This window comes from Podarcis raffonei, chromosome 13 (assembly GCF_027172205.1).
Source record: "Podarcis raffonei isolate rPodRaf1 chromosome 13, rPodRaf1.pri, whole genome shotgun sequence".
Taxonomy (NCBI): Eukaryota; Metazoa; Chordata; class Lepidosauria; order Squamata; family Lacertidae; genus Podarcis; species Podarcis raffonei.
Genome location: NC_070614.1, coordinates 28,228,587 through 28,245,017, shown reverse-complemented (window position 1 = coordinate 28,245,017; position 16,431 = coordinate 28,228,587). Strand labels below are relative to the sequence as shown.

Sequence of the window (16,431 nt, the reverse complement as noted above, 5' to 3'; positions counted from 1 at the left end):
TTTGTTTAAATACCTTAGTATTCCTCTCCCTATACTGCATAGATCACTATTTAAGCGAAATGGTTCAATGTGTCACAATTGTGCTGTGATTGTAATTATTTTTTAATAGAACATTCAAAGCAAGGAATATTACACATCAAAATTCTGTGATGGTATTCATCATATCCAAATGAAGCTCTGAAAATTCAGTGCATATTTTTGAGGGCTGGGTAGACATGAGCAAATTTGATGAAATTTCATCAGAAGTTTCACTCTTGCTGTGAATGCATGCTTTAAGAAAATATTTCTGGAAAAAATTAATCTTTTCCACAGTATGGTTTCAGTCTCCATGTTGTTTCAGATACCTTTGTTCTGTTGCAACATTTTGAAAAGATCCTTTTAGAAAAAAAATCAACCCTTTCAATGCACATTGACTATTTCTGTTGTTTCAGTTTTTGTGGACATAAACCTTAAGTTTTACATCAGAAAAAGGTATTTAATTCTGTTTCTGGTTTTATATATTTTCTCTGTAGCATATCTTATTTGATTATACCTCTGTCTGCTCACCCCTTTCTCCCTCTCTCACTTAAGCATCTTCCGTTCCCATTGCTTCCCGCCTCCTTCCTCTGGAGGTGTGATAAAGAGTTTGTGCATGCTGTGGAAATGCAATAAGGATAATGTTGACTATAGCCACATGTGGTGATCTTGCCGGACATTTTAAATCTTTTTAGATAAAAATGCTTGCAAGCATAAAAGAAATGTCTTTTTCATTACCTTTTGAACAACTGATTATATTCTTAAATTCTTAAAATATTCGAACAGAAAGGTTAAATATAAATATATAGAACAGATTTATTATGAATAACTACAGCAATTGGAATCTCATCTAACTTAAAATGAAAATGAATTCCTAAAGTTGAGACTGTGGAATATACGTATGCTTAAAATAACAACTATGTTAGAAACAAGGGAAGAGAGAGGTATATTTTTTCTAAAGCTTTTGGAAACTCAGGTTACAAAAATATGTCATCCAATCTACTTTTCCTGTTATATGATGATCCTTGTTACTTTTCTTTGAATTTCATAAAATCAATCAAAGAAAAAGTATGCATGCCTTTGGCGGGAGATTTTGCTACAACGCGTGCTTTGACTTCACAGTTTCTGGTGGAAAACTCTCCTTCTGCCTGTGCTTGAATGATTAATCTTTTAGACAGCTTTTCAAACTGCATTTCTTCTCCAGTTGGGTTCCAGTGTGTCGTCTGTCTCACTTTTACTGCATATCTTGGGGAGACATTCTTTTTCAAGTTGAAATAAATTCCAGCCCCAAACACTCTGTGCACTTCTTTAATTTTGTCCTCACAGGTACAAATTGTTTACAAGCCAGTGGATCTCAGCCACATAACGTCCAAATGTGGTTCCTTGGACAACATTCATCATAAACCAGGTGATGGTGACTATATATGTTTTTTAAAAAACAACAGTTTATTACTGGACTTCTAAAGGGGGTGGGACCCAATAGCTTTTTTATTCTGCTTTTTTGCAGGCATTGACAAAGGAAAGGGGAAAGGAGGGAAAGAAGGACAATGATAGGTAGAAGAGGAAGTAATTACAACTGCGAAATGAAAAAAAGATAGTCTGCATCCCATGTAATGCTTGCCTCTACAGTGGTACCTCTAGTTACGTTCACCTCCAGTTACATATCCTTCGGGATACATGCGCAGCAAACCCAGAAGTATTTTTCTGGGTTTCGTTGTGCGCATGCGCAGAAGCGGCTCCGGAACGGATCCCGTGCGCAACCGGAGGTACCACTGTACTAAGTTCTGTCTGAGAGAGAGAAATGTTTGCGAAATATTGGAATTGATCATCTACGTGATTTTGTCAACTATTGGTTCACAGGGTTATACTAGAAAAGCCTAGATGCATGACCAAGATAACATAGTTGCATAACTTTTTAGGTTATTATAAACTTAATATATTAATGATTAATGGGTTAGTACTTAATAATAGGGATGTGGGTGGCGCTGTGGGTTAAACCACAGAGCCTAGGACTTGCTGATCAGAAGGCCCGCAGTTCGAATCCCCTCGACGGGGTGAGCTCCCATTACTTGGTCCCTGCTCCTGCCAACCTAGCAGTTTGAAAGCACGCCAGTGCAAGTAGATAAATAGGTACCGCTCCGACAGGAAGGTAAATGGCGTTTCCGTGCGCTGCTCTGGTTCACCAGAAGCGGCTTAGTCATGCTGGCCACATGACCTGGAATCCGTACGCCGGCTCCCTCGACCAATAAAGCGAGATGAGCACCACAACCCCAGAGTCGGTCACGACTGGACCTAATGGTCAGGGGTCCCTTTACCTTTACCTTACTTAATAATTTCATGTGCATGCCTCCAAAAGCCCTCCTATAGAGGCAAACATGTTGGATCAGATCTTTGATCTCTGGAAGCCCTTCCTAGGCATGGTTCATGGACTTGAGTCCTCTGCCTGTATACATTCTGCTGTAAATTTGCTTTGGGGAAAAACATTGAAGAAATCTGGATGCCACAGCAGATGCATACAGGCCTATTGGGGGAAACCATCTAACACACACATGTTAGTACATACATTTGTGCTCTCTGAGCTATTTTGTCCAACTGGCTGGTACAGAAGCCAGTTGGCACCAGGCACCGTCTACCTGCAAATGTAATTGATAAGGCCTTTTGTTGCTTCCTTTGTTCCTATGGATGGAGGCCATAAAAGAGAAAGGGAGGGAGGGAGGGAGAGAAAAGGGGACTCTTTTTAAAGTGGGTCTCATCAGACTGTTGATGGTATTTATCACCTTGGTATATTAGGTATATATAAGCTGGCTAGCATCTAATTTAAAGTACACCCTATAGTGGCATGTTCAACTGTTGCCATTTTTACTTTCTATACAACTGAGTTGCATAGTCAACTGAGCAAGCCACATACTGCTGACAGGTGGCAAACAAAACACCTACTTGACAATATTCCTTCTCTATAGCAGTAGCTTACACACTGAACATCCACCAAGTTGATCCAAGATAATTTTTTCTCAAGCTCATCCAACCCAACATCCTCTTCTTTTCTTTTAGCTCTTGCCTGCTAGTATTTAATTATTTTTTCACTATTTTGCAATTCATTCAGCTGGCATTATTCTGGACCAACTGCTTCCACTTCTAATGCTGAAAGGGAGCATGGACATGTAGTAAAACTTGATCAGTTTTATAAGATCAAAGTATATTTGCAAATTGTGTGGAACTTGCCTTCTGCTATGTGAACTTGCTGGGTTTTGTTTTTTGCTTTCTAGACTGTAGAATTTATTATTTACTTGCGCTAAACTCTGAGGATAACAGGCCAAATCCATGACATTATTTTCTCCAAATCTTGTACACACACTTTTTTTTAATATTTGTTAACCCTGCCTTTATTTGTCCTCTAGGTGGTGGGCAGGTGGAGGTGAAATCTGAGAAACTGGACTTCAAAGATAAGGTGCAATCAAAAATTGGGTCATTAGACAACATCACCCATATGCCTGGAGGAGGAAATAAGAAGGTAAGCATTCTTCCTCTTGCTGTTTTCTGTGCATGAGGGGAAAATCTCACCAAGGTAATAACAGGCAGCAGCATCTTTCTCAAGCCCTGCTCCCCATCAGTCTCTGATGTTGCTGCTTTGAACCTTGTTTTTTAAGTCCCCTGTTTTCCCCATGCATTTTCTGTATGCTTCTCTAATGCCTACTAAATACCTATTACGTTTGCCAGACTAACAGCAAAGGGTAATTGCTTAGCATCATTCTCCACTTTGTTCCAAAAAAGGGAGCTGCCTCAGAGACTAAACTCTGTGTTACATGCAAAATCACTTATTGGAGCTGTGATGCTGATCTTCCCCTCTCCAAGCTGAGGTGATTGAGAGCAGAAAAATAGTGTGGGAAGGAGTGTTCAACCCTTTTCCCCACACTGAACACGCCCCTCCCCCCAGAGGTTTAAAGCATGTTTGTACATAACATGTGGTTAGTTCCTTAGCAGCTGCCCACAATGATGGCTGAAGTGGGCTAGGACTTGCCCTTCAGAAGAATTCTGTCCTTCCATACTCTCCAAGAGGCACCTGGGGGTGCGTACAGACATACCTAAAAACAAAGCTTGTGGGCTCTGAAAGCATTGCCATCATGTTATTGCCAGACAAACCTGTTGCTGAGTTTGGAGAAAAGAGAGCTGAAGCAAAAACTGACTGCAGTGTCTTGTGCCGAGCCCTGCTGAATCTAGTCCTGCATTGCATTCCCATAGTGGCCAACCAGGTGCCTGTGGGAAGCTGCAAGCAGGCCCTGAATGCAACCATTCTCCCAAATTGCGGTTCCTGGCTAAACTAAATGAGAAAGGGAAGTTGGGTGTTCCCGCTTGTTAATTGGTAGGTTGGCGAGCAGACTTACTGGTGTGGCGGTCAGGCAAGCACAGTGTGGGGGGTGGGGAGGTGATGCGTGCATGGGGCGGCAGCATGTTACATCAGAGACCTCCTTCCCTTTTCTCATTCCTAGTTCCTTTTGTCATGCTTTGGTGTTTCCAGCTTTTCCTCAAGTGAGCATGCCTGTTGCTAGACTGTTTCTTTAATGAGTGCATTTAATGAGCCTGCCTGTTGGTAGACTGTTTCTTTAATGAGTGCATTTGCTATCTGCCAAGATCTTGGAAGGAAATTCCTCTCCAACTAGGGATATAAGTTAGGTTGGCCTTGCCTTTGGAGATACAGGAGAAGTTAGTCTTTCTAGCCAGCGATCCTACTGATTAAACAGAGGGAGCTTCACGGTAAGTTCAGTTTCCCCTTTAATCACACAGCTATATATCATTGGTGCTTTACATAATTTTTTTAAAAAAGCAGAAAGTCTAAAGCATGGGGAAGGGGCAGCAAGGAATGCGGTGTTTACAATGGAGGTAAGTATGCCTGTTGATTTGCAGCATAAAGGAGGGGGAAACCAGGCTCACATCACTGGAGAAATTAACATGTCGGCTGCCATTTTTAGGTACGTCTGTATGCGCCCAGAGGGAGGCAAAGGTTTCAAATGGAGCAAGGAGGAGGAGGGGTCTTTGATTGCTTGGTTATGTTTGCTAGTACAGTCAAGACTGATGTCTGATGCTGTGGTCTAGGTATCATTTTCATAAGGTACACTTGAGGCCTTTTAAAAGTTCACAAAGCCCCTGCTTTGCTCTAAGAAGGCCTTTCTCAACTTTTTTTTGTTTAAAAAGAAAGGACCCATTGACCATTACCTGCTCACATATTGCTGGTATCCAGGTTGCTGAGAGATTTAATGTGGCAGAGCAGCCTATTCTGTTGGACCCTCCACAGGATGCAAATACTGCCAACTGGAGTGGTCCTCCCAGAAAGACTGATAAATGATGAATCAGCACAGTAATTCTGTTAAGGCGGACCTTCCCCATTGAGGTCATATACTTAGAAGTTAATTGCACAATTAGTTGTTTTCCTTGGACCAGGCTTGCCTGCTTACTGTGCATCTGGGAATATCAAGTCCCTAAATCATTCCACTTCAGAATAGGATTGCCAGCTTTTCAGCTGGCCTCTATATGTGTGCCTTTAATAGCGGCTTAATGTACAAACATTAACAGGTGGTGATATTCATTTCCATGCTATGAAAAGGTTTGCCCGCTGCTCTCTGTGTATCAAGCTGCTGTTAAAAGCACAAGAGCAGTCCAGACTGGGTTATTTTTCCTCATAAATTGGCAACCCAGTTCAGGCAGCTTATGCACAAAGAGCCCTGGAGCTATCAGCAGGGATGCATCATAGGTTTTGAAACCCCATTTGGAGAGTGATTCACGTATACCAGTTAATTCTGTTTGTTTGTTTGTATTTGCCTCATCTGTTGTGCCTGTCTTGGGGAGGGAGGCTCTACTCACATGCATTTCAGCCCCTTCCTCTCAGACGCATCTCATTTTAGTAGCCTTAGAAACCTTTCCAGCTCTCATTGGCTCCTTCCAGCGAATGTCTGGCTTCTGATGGAGGAACTTCTCCGCTTCCTTATCCTTCTCTCAGTGTCATTCACACATCTGAGCATCCACCTCTTTTCACTCCCCCTCTCCCCTCTTTTTCTGCATTTCCTGGACCACAGTTGGGCTTTTGTAGCGTATCAGAGAAGGAAAGCCTTGCAGGCACTGTGAGCATAAGTATGACTTTTGACCCACTTGGATGGCCCTATACTCTAGGCACAGGAAGAGGAGTCCATGAATGGCAAGCAGCACGATGAACATAGTTAAAGAGGGCAGAGAATTCATGAGAGTGAGAAGGTTTAATGTCAGGGATAGCACTGTTCTCTCCCCCACTGATTCCCCTCCCCAAGAGACAAGTTTAAACTTTGGAATAGTTCCATTATTATATTAGCTATCTGCTCAGGCTTGGTGACCATTCTGTAGTTGTGCCCTGAGACAGCCAGGGCATCTAGAAGGAATCCTTTCCTGTGATAACGAATTCTGCTAATGAAGTGTGAGCATCTGTTTTTCTTGGGAATAGTAAAGAATATGGAAAACACTACAGAGGTCCTCTGCTTTAATAGCATCCCTGCACCTGCCATCACCAAGCTTTATAACTTCATCTCACAATAAGTTGTTGCTTTAAGCAAAAAACCCTGCTGTCACCACCTGATAAGAAAGGAGAGGGGGATGTAGACTCTAGATACCCAGGCCTCTAAAGACTTCTGCTTCTACAACTGTGGAATGGGGGTCTGCATAAGACCCCAGCTACCCCCGATCATTTGCTGGTGTTCCTGGGATTGCTTAGGGGTCTGGGAAGACTCCTGGCTATCTCTAATGTAGTGGCCCAAAGGCTGTAAACGGAGCTCTTTTTCGTCCGCAGAGCCCTTAGCACTTAAGCAGCGAGTTGAGTAGGCGGGCCCAGGTGCAAGCTCCAGCCCACCTCCTCAGCACTTCTGGCCAATGAGAGAGAAGATCCAGAGGATAAAGGTTGTATCAAAGTTAAGGCCTTCTGAGAAGATCTATTTTTTTTTATTTAAGAAGGCACCTATGGTGACAACAGTAACATACAAAGGCAAGAATTAACCCTGCTTTTTTGTGAAGGCAGAGTTAAGATTGGAAATTGGACAAAGCTTTCTTCCCTACTAGAATTATTTTTTGGTAAAAATCATTTGACCCTGCTTTCCAGAAGAGGAGTTAACCCATGCCTGTATGTTCCACTCTCTGCTGACTGACAATGGCAAAATTCATCAGCCATCTGCTGAGTGGTCTGAGACATATCGGAGTGCACACCATCTTTATTCGCTAGCTCTTGCATTGTCCATCTCTGGTTCCTGTACCTTCTTCTGCACACTGCAGTTATATTCCTGATGCTCTGTCCTCCTCCAATTCTATATGTCCCTCCCTCCCCATTGAAGATTTTTGGTTTCATGTCATCTTATTTGACGATGCTATTTTGCATCCCACTGACCTTCTCCACCCACATGCAGAGAGAGAAGGGCAAGGAAGACACGAACGGTGCTCAAAACTGCCCCAATAAGACTGGGCCTCCTTCCCCCATCACGGAGCCCTCCATCCCTGAGGAGAGCCCACTCCCCGACTTGCACCCATGTGATGCCAGTAAGTAGTTACCTGTTCTCATGAGCTTTGTGAGAGCCAGATGGGAATCAGATACCCAGAGCTTGGAGGGTGTGGGGTGGGAAGGCATCATACTAGTTTTCTCTGATTTTGTTAGATTGAAAACCTGATGTTCTGTACTAACCCTAGCAGCTTAATGTGAAAAAAACCCCTATACGATAAAAATATTTTGGACTATCAGACCTCTATCACCATCTCACCTATCTGCAAGATTGACTGCTGGGATCTTTCATCTGGCATGGTTTCAAGATAAGGGATGCCCAGTTTGATAGGAGACTCGACTTCTTTGCCTGAAAACATTCATAAATGTATTTGGATAGGTCACCTTTTCATAACATGGTAGTACAATTCTGGGAGAAGCTGCTTTTGAAAGCAGTTGACATTTTTGTATGTTCCATTTCATAGGCTTATAGCACACAGTTTGCATACAACTTCTGTCTATAGGTTGTATGAAGCAATGTAGGATTCCTAGATCAAGGAAACATGGATATCATTATTTTTTTTAATTAAAAAAAAATGTCAGCCAAGCGAATGAGTGGGACTGCCCTTATACCAACACACTAAAAACTGAGAGCCTGGATTTTCCTAATTCTGAGCATACATCAGTGTTTTGCCAAAGCAGCGGCGATGGGGAGAAGAGGAGCTGCGGCTGAACGAACCACTTTGGCATACCAGTCAAACGCTAGTGAAGGTATAGCTGAAGTGGGTGTTGGGGAGACAGCATCAAGCCCCTCCACTTTTCCCTGTCCTGCTCTCTTGTCCTGACCTGCCGATGTCTCTCATTCCAGATTGAGAGCCACAAGCTGACCTTTCGTGAGAACGCCAAAGCCAAGACTGACCATGGAGCTGAAATTGTCTACAAATCACCCACTGTATCTGGAGATGCCTCCCCACGGCGCCTTAGCAACGTCTCCTCCACTGGAAGCATCAACATGGTGGACTCCCCACAGCTGGCCACATTGGCCGATGAAGTGTCTGCTTCCCTGGCCAAGCAGGGCTTGTGATTGTGTTAAAGTGGGTGGAGAGAATAAGAAGAGAAGAATCCACTCTGGCCTTTCTTCCTCTGTTCCATTTTACATCTTCATTCCCCACCATTCCTTAATTTATTTCGTTTTTTATATTAATGGGCTAACTCTTTTAACCCGGTTCCCTGTCCCCCTTGCCATTTATTCATCTGTGGTCTCAGGATTTCAAAATTAGTAACAGTATGAAAACAAAGATTTCTTACTATATCTCAGTCTAGAGAAAGACATCATTTCACCACTTGCTCCTAAACAAAAGGAAATGTAATTGTTAGGAAAATTTGTGCTGCATAGGATATAAGCTTGAGAAAGAGGGTTGGTATCTGCCTCTGTTGATGAGCAGCAGCTAACCAAGTTTGTCCCCATGAACAGAGAAAAGAGCCTATATTGCTGTGGGATTGTTTAGTAACCTTCTTCAAGAACACCTGCTGTTTTGCATTTTGTTACAGGTATGTGTGATAGTGTAAGTCTAAAGCAGATATCAACTGCATACACAGGATTTGCAGTGTGAAATATCCCCTACTTCAGTCCTCAGGGAATTAGTCTTCAGAATCTCATCTCTGCAGGGGGACATGTTTCTATGCTGGGAAGGGGGCAAATGCCCAATTTGCCATAGGCATATGCCTTTTATTTTAAGTTTTCTTGAATGGGGTTTGACTAGAGCCATACCACTGCATGCGAGGGCCAATGCATTGGCCTGATACCTTTGAATTACAAGAGCAAACAGCATTGAAATCCTGCCAGCTCCCTCATCTATGGTTCAAATGATGCATACTGAGGAGCAAGGTGACGCTTGCCTCATGCGATTCTCCTTTGGGGACACTGTTTTTGCAAATGTAGGGACATTAAAAGCAATTTTTCATACTATTTGACCATTTCTACCACTTTTCTCCCCTCTTCCACTTGCCTGCCTTCTTTCTCATCTTTCCAGCCTAAAAAATGCCACAAGTTCCATGCCCGTCTCTTTGCTCTTGCCGTAACATTTGCAGGTTGGCTCAAAGGACTTGGTAGGCGTTCTTGGGGTAGGGGAGCAAGGAGGTTTGTGGCTTTCAGATTTGCTCCTTGTGTTCAGTCAATAAGCATGGCTGTTTCTCTTGGTTTTCATGACAAAATTGTGGTTGTATGTAGAAATTTGTGAGGTAGAGGTGTGGTTCTAGGGTTTTTTGTTAAATGAGATAGGTGCACTTAAGTGCAAGTGCATGGGGGAAGAAGGGTAACTTCCTGGAAGGGCGTGCATGTGGGAATAGGTGCACCTTTTAGAATCAAGAGTCTTTCATAATAGTTGCATATATCTGATGCTCTCTTCATCGCATGCATGTTTGTTCCTCAGTACGTGCATCTGTGGAAGAAGCATCACAAATCATAGACACCAAAAGGTTTCGTTATCACCTCCAGTACAATACTTTTCCATGAAGATTGTTCACCCTTTCAGTTATGAGTACTCAAGCATTGCTCATGTAGTATGAACAAGTCCCCAAACTTGGGTGTGCATGCTCCAAGGGAAACCTACAGCACAATGCAACCAGCAGGAATCTATTTCCCATATTTTCTGAAAAGGTGCCAGAGAATTCAAGTTTTCACAGGTGAGGGGGGGAGGGGGAGTCCAAAACTAGCACACTGTGCAGAAGTGTCTGAATAATGACTGTTTCTGAACATAACCTGCATATGTGTACTGGCTCAAGAAGCTATCATACTAGCAGAAAGAGCTCTTTCCCTCACCTGTCAAAGTTGAAAGATTAATTGCATTTGTAGTACAGATTCCAGGGTCGTCCTTACAAACCCTCCCCCCCCCATGCTGTTTAAACAATATTTACGGTACGAGTTGTAGCTGTGCATCTACCTAAGCTAAGTGAAAATACTCTAATTTCAGAGAGTACTTTGCCTTTTGTGAATGGCTATTCCTCCCTGCCACTGCCTTTATCATCTGATAGAATCTTTCTCTCTCCCCTGCCCTCTCAAATTTCCATCCTTCAGATGTAAGTTCCCAAGCAACACAGGCTTTGCAAAACATAGCCTAGTTTATTGGAGTACTACCTGAAACACCGAACAGCAACAGAGCTCCTATTAGAATTATGACACAATCTATTGCATGAACGGTTGTAAATAACACAGATTTTATAAGGCAGTCCCACCACCACTCATACATTACACAGTTGGAATTGTCTGGATGTGTTTGGAAATTTCCAAGGGAGAGGATAAGATGGTTTAAGTAAAACAAAACACACAAACCCAAGAAGCAGGGGGGGGTGGAATCTCAAATTGGTGATAGCACACATGGCTTTTTAACAGTAAGTTCACAAATATGGCAACAGAGGCCTGATCCTCAGAGCTAGATCCAATAAGGAACTGTCGTGTAGGTTTACAGCATAGTATTTAAAGCTTGGCAAGGCGTATATTATCTGAGTTTGCCAAACTTATGGTGGTTGTTGGTGACAGGGTGGCAGCCTCTAAGTGAACCAGGTGTCTTGTCATGGGTGTAGAAGATTCTGCAACAGATAAGGATCATAGCATGCAGAATTAGAATCACAGAACTGTAGAGTTGGGAGGACAGTGCTCAGAGTGATTAGGAATTTCCTCTTCCTGTTCTCTCCATTTCCTCAAATAGTCTTACTACCCAACACGTGCATCTGTCTTTGTACTGAGGTGGGGAATCTGTGGCACTGGAGGTTCTGCTAGTCCACAGCTCCCATCATCCCTGATCATTGACCATGTTGTTGGGGACTGATAGGGAGTCAAGTTTACCTTCTTCTGAAAAGCTACTGGCTCCGCACCTCCATATGATGGTGGACTCAACTCCCCATCTGCCCAAGCCAGCAGAGTAAATGGTCAAGAATAATGGAAGCTATAGACCAGCAGCAGCTGGAAGGCCACAGCCCCACTGCTGCCACATAATTATTCCAAAACCCCACACCATTGTGAAACAAATCTTCTGTACCCTAGCCAGAGCAGCCTTTGTACAATGCCACAGACCTAGGCATTCAAGGATATTGGAGGAATGTTTGTGGAAACTGCAGCTGCTCAAAAAAACCCCCCCAAAGTGGTAGAGAATATTTGGGGGGGAAACTTGCAAAGCGGGCTTCTATTTCTAAGTGGTGGTGAGAAGAAAAATCTTTTAAAACTTTCGTTGCATGTTTTTCTGAGAAAACGTCTGATGCGGTATTCAAATGTCAAGCTGACGCCGGTTGCTAAACTTAAGACATTCCTTGTGAGACACCTTGAAGATGGGCTGTGTGCATGTGTTTTTGTCCTTGTTAGGCTGAGTCGGGACTAAGGCTTTCTGCTTTAGGAGTACCACCTTGTAAAGTCTGTTGCTGCCTTTGCTTGCTTATTGTTTTGAGCCATGGATAAAAATCAGTTCAATTAATTGTTGGGAAGTAAAGATTGTCCATTGTTTCTGTAAGCAAAAGTATTTTGTGGAATGAAATAAAAAAAAAAGTTGAGTAAGTTGTGGCTAAGATGGAGGATGGGATAGCATGGGACAGGAACCAATTGGGTTCAAGAATGTTACTTTGTTGGCTATATCAGTGTACTGCCGTACCAATGTGGTAGCCAGGGTTCTTCAGACAGATCAGCATATTGGTCACCTTTCAACGATTTCCAATAACTCTATGATACTGTATTTAAAAATAAAGCCTGCAGTTTAGGATGTGAGGAAGCTTAATATGCCTGAAGTGAACAAATGTGAGATTTTTCCCACTGAGCGCATATACCATGTCACTGAGATTCTTTTCTGTTTGCATTAGGGGATTGAGCTAGGGCTGGAAAAACGTCATCTTTTGTCAGTTTTTCTATTGGCTTAAGCTGTAAATAAAACAATAGCCCTCTTTATTCAGTATGAAGCAACAAAAACAAACACAAAGTTATATTTGAGATCATTTGACTCCCTGATTCTTCTGAATATTAACAGCCCTTGCCTTCATCCATTTATTTCACTGCTCAAATCTTCCCCTTCCCCAAGCATAGGATCAACCATTGAAACATTCTGAGTTATTTTCCCCCACCCCAAATTTAGCCATCTCCCTAAGTCATAATATCTGTTTTCAAACATGGATTTTGATTGTCTTTATGGCTCATTTTAGGATGCATAATGGCATCAGTTTTATAGAGGGTTAGACCCATGAGGGTTCCAATCGAGGGCCATGTTGAATTGACTGGCTGGTGTCTTGTCTTGGTATATAAATATACATATCTAGGGGGTTGGAAAAGTGTTAAAATTTGACAGATGAAAATCATGGTTTTGAAAGTTAAAGAGGAAAAAAATGGGCTTTTTGTCAAGAACTTGAAAGTATGAAAAAGGGACAATGGAGTTTGGAAGACCCAACAAATTCCCTTTTAAGTTTCACGGGGGTGGGGAAACGGGGTGGGAGGGGGTGGGAAAGGAGTAAGATCTCCATATGATCATCCTAGCTTAGCTACCTGTCTGTGACTGTCCATATTGTACTTGTGTGTTATAACAACTGGTTTACACCGACTTGCTGTAAAAGTGAATTTGGAAATAAAGAATTCATTACTACAATATTAAACGAGTTTTGCCTTTGTTGGAGAGATATGGTGGAGATTGGGGTAGTGCAGAAGTCACACCGTTCTTGCCGGAACTAACAGACAGATGTTTGTTTAGCACTGTTCCAGTTTCATACACTTAGGCCTTTGAAAATTCTTACCACATCATTAAACTGAAAAATGGTACTTCCAGAATTCCTGTTTTTGCTTTCATTCACTTTAAGCTGAATTATCATCTGGACAAGACACTCATCCCCTCTTCTATAGCACTAGAGGCATGGCAAGACCTTTTTGTATGGAGGGCTGTATTCACCCTTGGGTAACTCTCCAGGAATCATGTGGCTGTAATGAGCGTAACAAAAAAAGTGGCTTGCATCTTCACCAGGCTGCTGGGCTAGGCAGAAAGGTATCCACCTCAGCACCATGGCTACCACCATTTTATTATATTCTGGGGGAAAGCCTGTCTTCGAAAATGCTAGTTTCAAAAAAGAAATTTTAAAAATGGTGATTTAAAAGTTTAGTCACATTCTTAAAGCCATTGCTTGCTTTTATTCCTTGATAATTTCAATCGATACCTCTCCATCCTCACTAATCTCTAATAATAGCACTCATCCAACTGTTATTTCCCAAAGAAGAGATTTAGCACACAGTTTTCTTAACTTTTTAATTTTTTTAATCTTTTTTTTTTATAAGCACACATTTGTGCTTTGGCCAACAGAATCAAGACATTAAACAAAGATCAGCTTCTCTGAAGAAAAGCGTTTCTATATAACAAGGACATTACACAGCTTGAAGCAGGAAAAGAAATATTTACAAAATACAAGGTGGTTTTTTTCTGGATTTTTCCTTTATAACGCTAAGAGGGTTATTCAGAATTTTCAACCTTATAAATAGAAAAGCACTTAATGCAGAGGGATATGGTAGCATTGGGTTTTTCCTCTTCTTAAAAAGAAATTAACTAGAACAGAACCAAAAACATTAGGTAATGTTGAAAATTGTGAAAAAACCCCAACCATTAAGCAGTTTAGCTACTATTTCGTTACGATTACAAAATGAGAAAAAATGTATTTTTTTCCTTTTTTTGGTGATGTGATTAATACAGAAGACAGGCGCAATGCTAACAACAGGACAGGGACCAACAGCCACACCGCTAGGGGTCAGAAAAACATTACAGATGGATCGGTGTGCAGAATCTGGGAGCCACTGGGGATGTGATGTGAACGGCCTCTTTAAATTAAAAAACAAAAAGTGATTTTTAAAATTTCCAAACATATTGAGCTTGTCAATAGCCAGCCCAAGAAGTTATGAGAAAGAGGAAAGAAAACTTGACGGAGAAGTTTACTTTTGAACTAAGGGGTGTGTGGAAGTGGAGTTAAGCAGTAGTGGTGAAAAACAAAGTCCTATCTTTCTCCAGAAAAAAAAAGTTGAAAACAATTTAGATACTCAAACATAGCTTAAAATATAAGATGTAATCTCAAGCAATGCATAGACCATATATTTCTATATAGGGTGGGGGGGAAACAATGAATTTTACGACACTTGCTAAAATATGGCTTGTGAATCTGGGGTGGCAAGTTCCTGAATCCTGCTGACATCCCTCTCAGTATTTTAAGGCTTAACACTACTGTATTGCAACTGAGCAGCAGAAGAAATACAACCTACTGCAACTTTCAGACTAATGGGCAAAGTGCAAAATTAAAAAGCGAATACTGAAGAGAATGACACCCCCCCCAAAAAAAAAAAATTCTAGATGGGCTGACAGCCTTTTCCCTGCTCCTAACTTGCTACTTGGGGAGGGATTAAGCAGCACAGTATGAGCTGAATAAAACTGATTAAAAAAAATAAAATCACATCCAGGGTACTGATAGGAAATTGCCTTTTCTTGTACAAATCTTTTAACATGGAGAGATGGTCTGAAAAGCAGCAACAAACAGCAGAATGGATTAATAAATGTAATGCAGGGTGAAGGAACTGGAGGGGAAGAGCTTCTTCTTCTAGCCCACAAGGTGGGAAGCCATCTCTTTTGGGTGCAGCTTCAGGGAGAGTTTGCATTGCAAGTGCATTCTAGTGCCACTGCGGCCCAAGAGCAGAAACAGATAGTGAGGGAAGTTGTACTCAGAAGACGTCACTTTTCACCACTAATTTCACTCCACTAAAATCCTGGGGGAGGGGCACAGTGATGGTGGTAAGGTGAGGAGAACAGACACCGAACAGAAGAAAAAGAAAAAAGGAGAAAGAAAGAAAAGGGGGTCACTTGGCCAGCTTCACCCTCCTGTTTGTGGAGTGTACACCTAAAGCATGGGAAAGGGGAGACAAGTTTGCTCTCCTCATTAGACCACACAGCACTGGATAAAAGGTGTGCGTGACAAGGAAACATGGAAAGAAAGAAAGAAAAAATAAAACAGTTTCTAAACTCCTTAAATTCACTAAAAACTGTGAAAATTCCCGGCAGGATGTTTGAATATCAAACGCAGATTTCAGAAGCTTTAATGCCAAGAGTTAGTTTGGTGGATTGCTTTTTGCTCTCATCTTCCTGTCCATCTCTTATCTGTGGGTCGGCCGCTGAACTGTGGCCACGGCCCCTGGATTCCGGCTCTTGAGGCAAGCGAGGGTGGGCGAGGTGGGAGCTCCGTCTGTTTCCCGGGAAGGCTTGCTGCCGGAGGTGCGCCGTGTGGACCTTGCGGCCCGGTCGTGCGGATCCAACTGGTCCTCACACTCTGTCTTGGGGTTGTAGGACAGTGGGAAGTGGCGTCGTTCCCAGGGCTGTACAGTCTGAAAAGCAAACGAAGAATGGTCAGGGGGGCTTCAACATTGATCTCCACGGCATCTGCACACCCTTTAGAATACATCAAACCATTATCTCTGTAGCTAAGTCCCAGACACACAGTTCACTACAGAAATCTGTACGGCAATATTAATTGAGGCGTTTTCTGAGAAACGTGTTGCCCGGTTGGGAAATGAATGGGAGTTGGTACAGTTAGCACCAACCCTGAATTGGGCCTTTTAGAGTCCTTGCCTTGTCCATTTTTTTCTTGGAAATCTCAAGGAGGTATCCCCCAACTCCCCTGGGCAATGTATACATTCTATTCCCATACACAAATCTTCCCAATATTTAACCTAAATCCTCCATCCCTCCATTGCACTGACAGCAACCTGCTCTTCTTCCAAGAAATGTGTAACAACATCCTTGCAACCTTCTCAAAGGATGGGAGTTAAGTGTCTTGACTGAGGCTTGCCAACACCTGGAACCAGACCACTTCCTATACATCTTTCCTAAATAGTTTTTATCTAGCAGGATAGCTGTATTCCACACTGCTGTGCTCTGCTCCAC

The 16,431-nt window shown here is 42.4% G+C and overlaps 2 protein-coding genes across 25 annotated transcripts in view; one reads left to right on the top strand and one right to left on the bottom strand.

The window, feature by feature from the left end:
* Positions 1–13,116, top strand: part of MAPT (microtubule associated protein tau) — an 86,042-nt gene extending 72,926 nt beyond the window's left edge. For 17 of the 21 annotated variants that reach the window (XM_053361620.1, XM_053361625.1, XM_053361621.1 and 14 more), the window contains 3 exons: positions 1,342–1,423; positions 3,414–3,526; positions 8,367–13,116. In XM_053361620.1, the coding sequence (XP_053217595.1) occupies positions 1,342–1,423; positions 3,414–3,526; positions 8,367–8,582 (411 nt within the window). In that variant the 3' untranslated portion in view covers positions 8,583–13,116. Of the gene's footprint in view, positions 1–431; positions 472–1,341; positions 1,424–3,413; positions 3,527–7,430; positions 7,561–8,366 lie in introns of those variants that run through there. The other 4 variants (XM_053361612.1, XM_053361615.1, XM_053361630.1 and 1 more) reach the window with 2 other exon arrangements.
* A 2,440-nt stretch (positions 13,117–15,556) lies between these two features.
* The window catches only part of KANSL1 (KAT8 regulatory NSL complex subunit 1), a 142,052-nt gene continuing 141,177 nt past the window's right edge, over positions 15,557–16,431 (bottom strand). For all 4 annotated transcript variants that reach the window (XM_053361606.1, XM_053361608.1, XM_053361605.1 and 1 more), the window contains one exon: positions 15,557–15,872. In XM_053361606.1, coding sequence (XP_053217581.1) covers positions 15,645–15,872 — 228 coding nt within the window. In that variant the 3' untranslated portion in view covers positions 15,557–15,644. The remainder of the gene's footprint in view (positions 15,873–16,431) is intronic.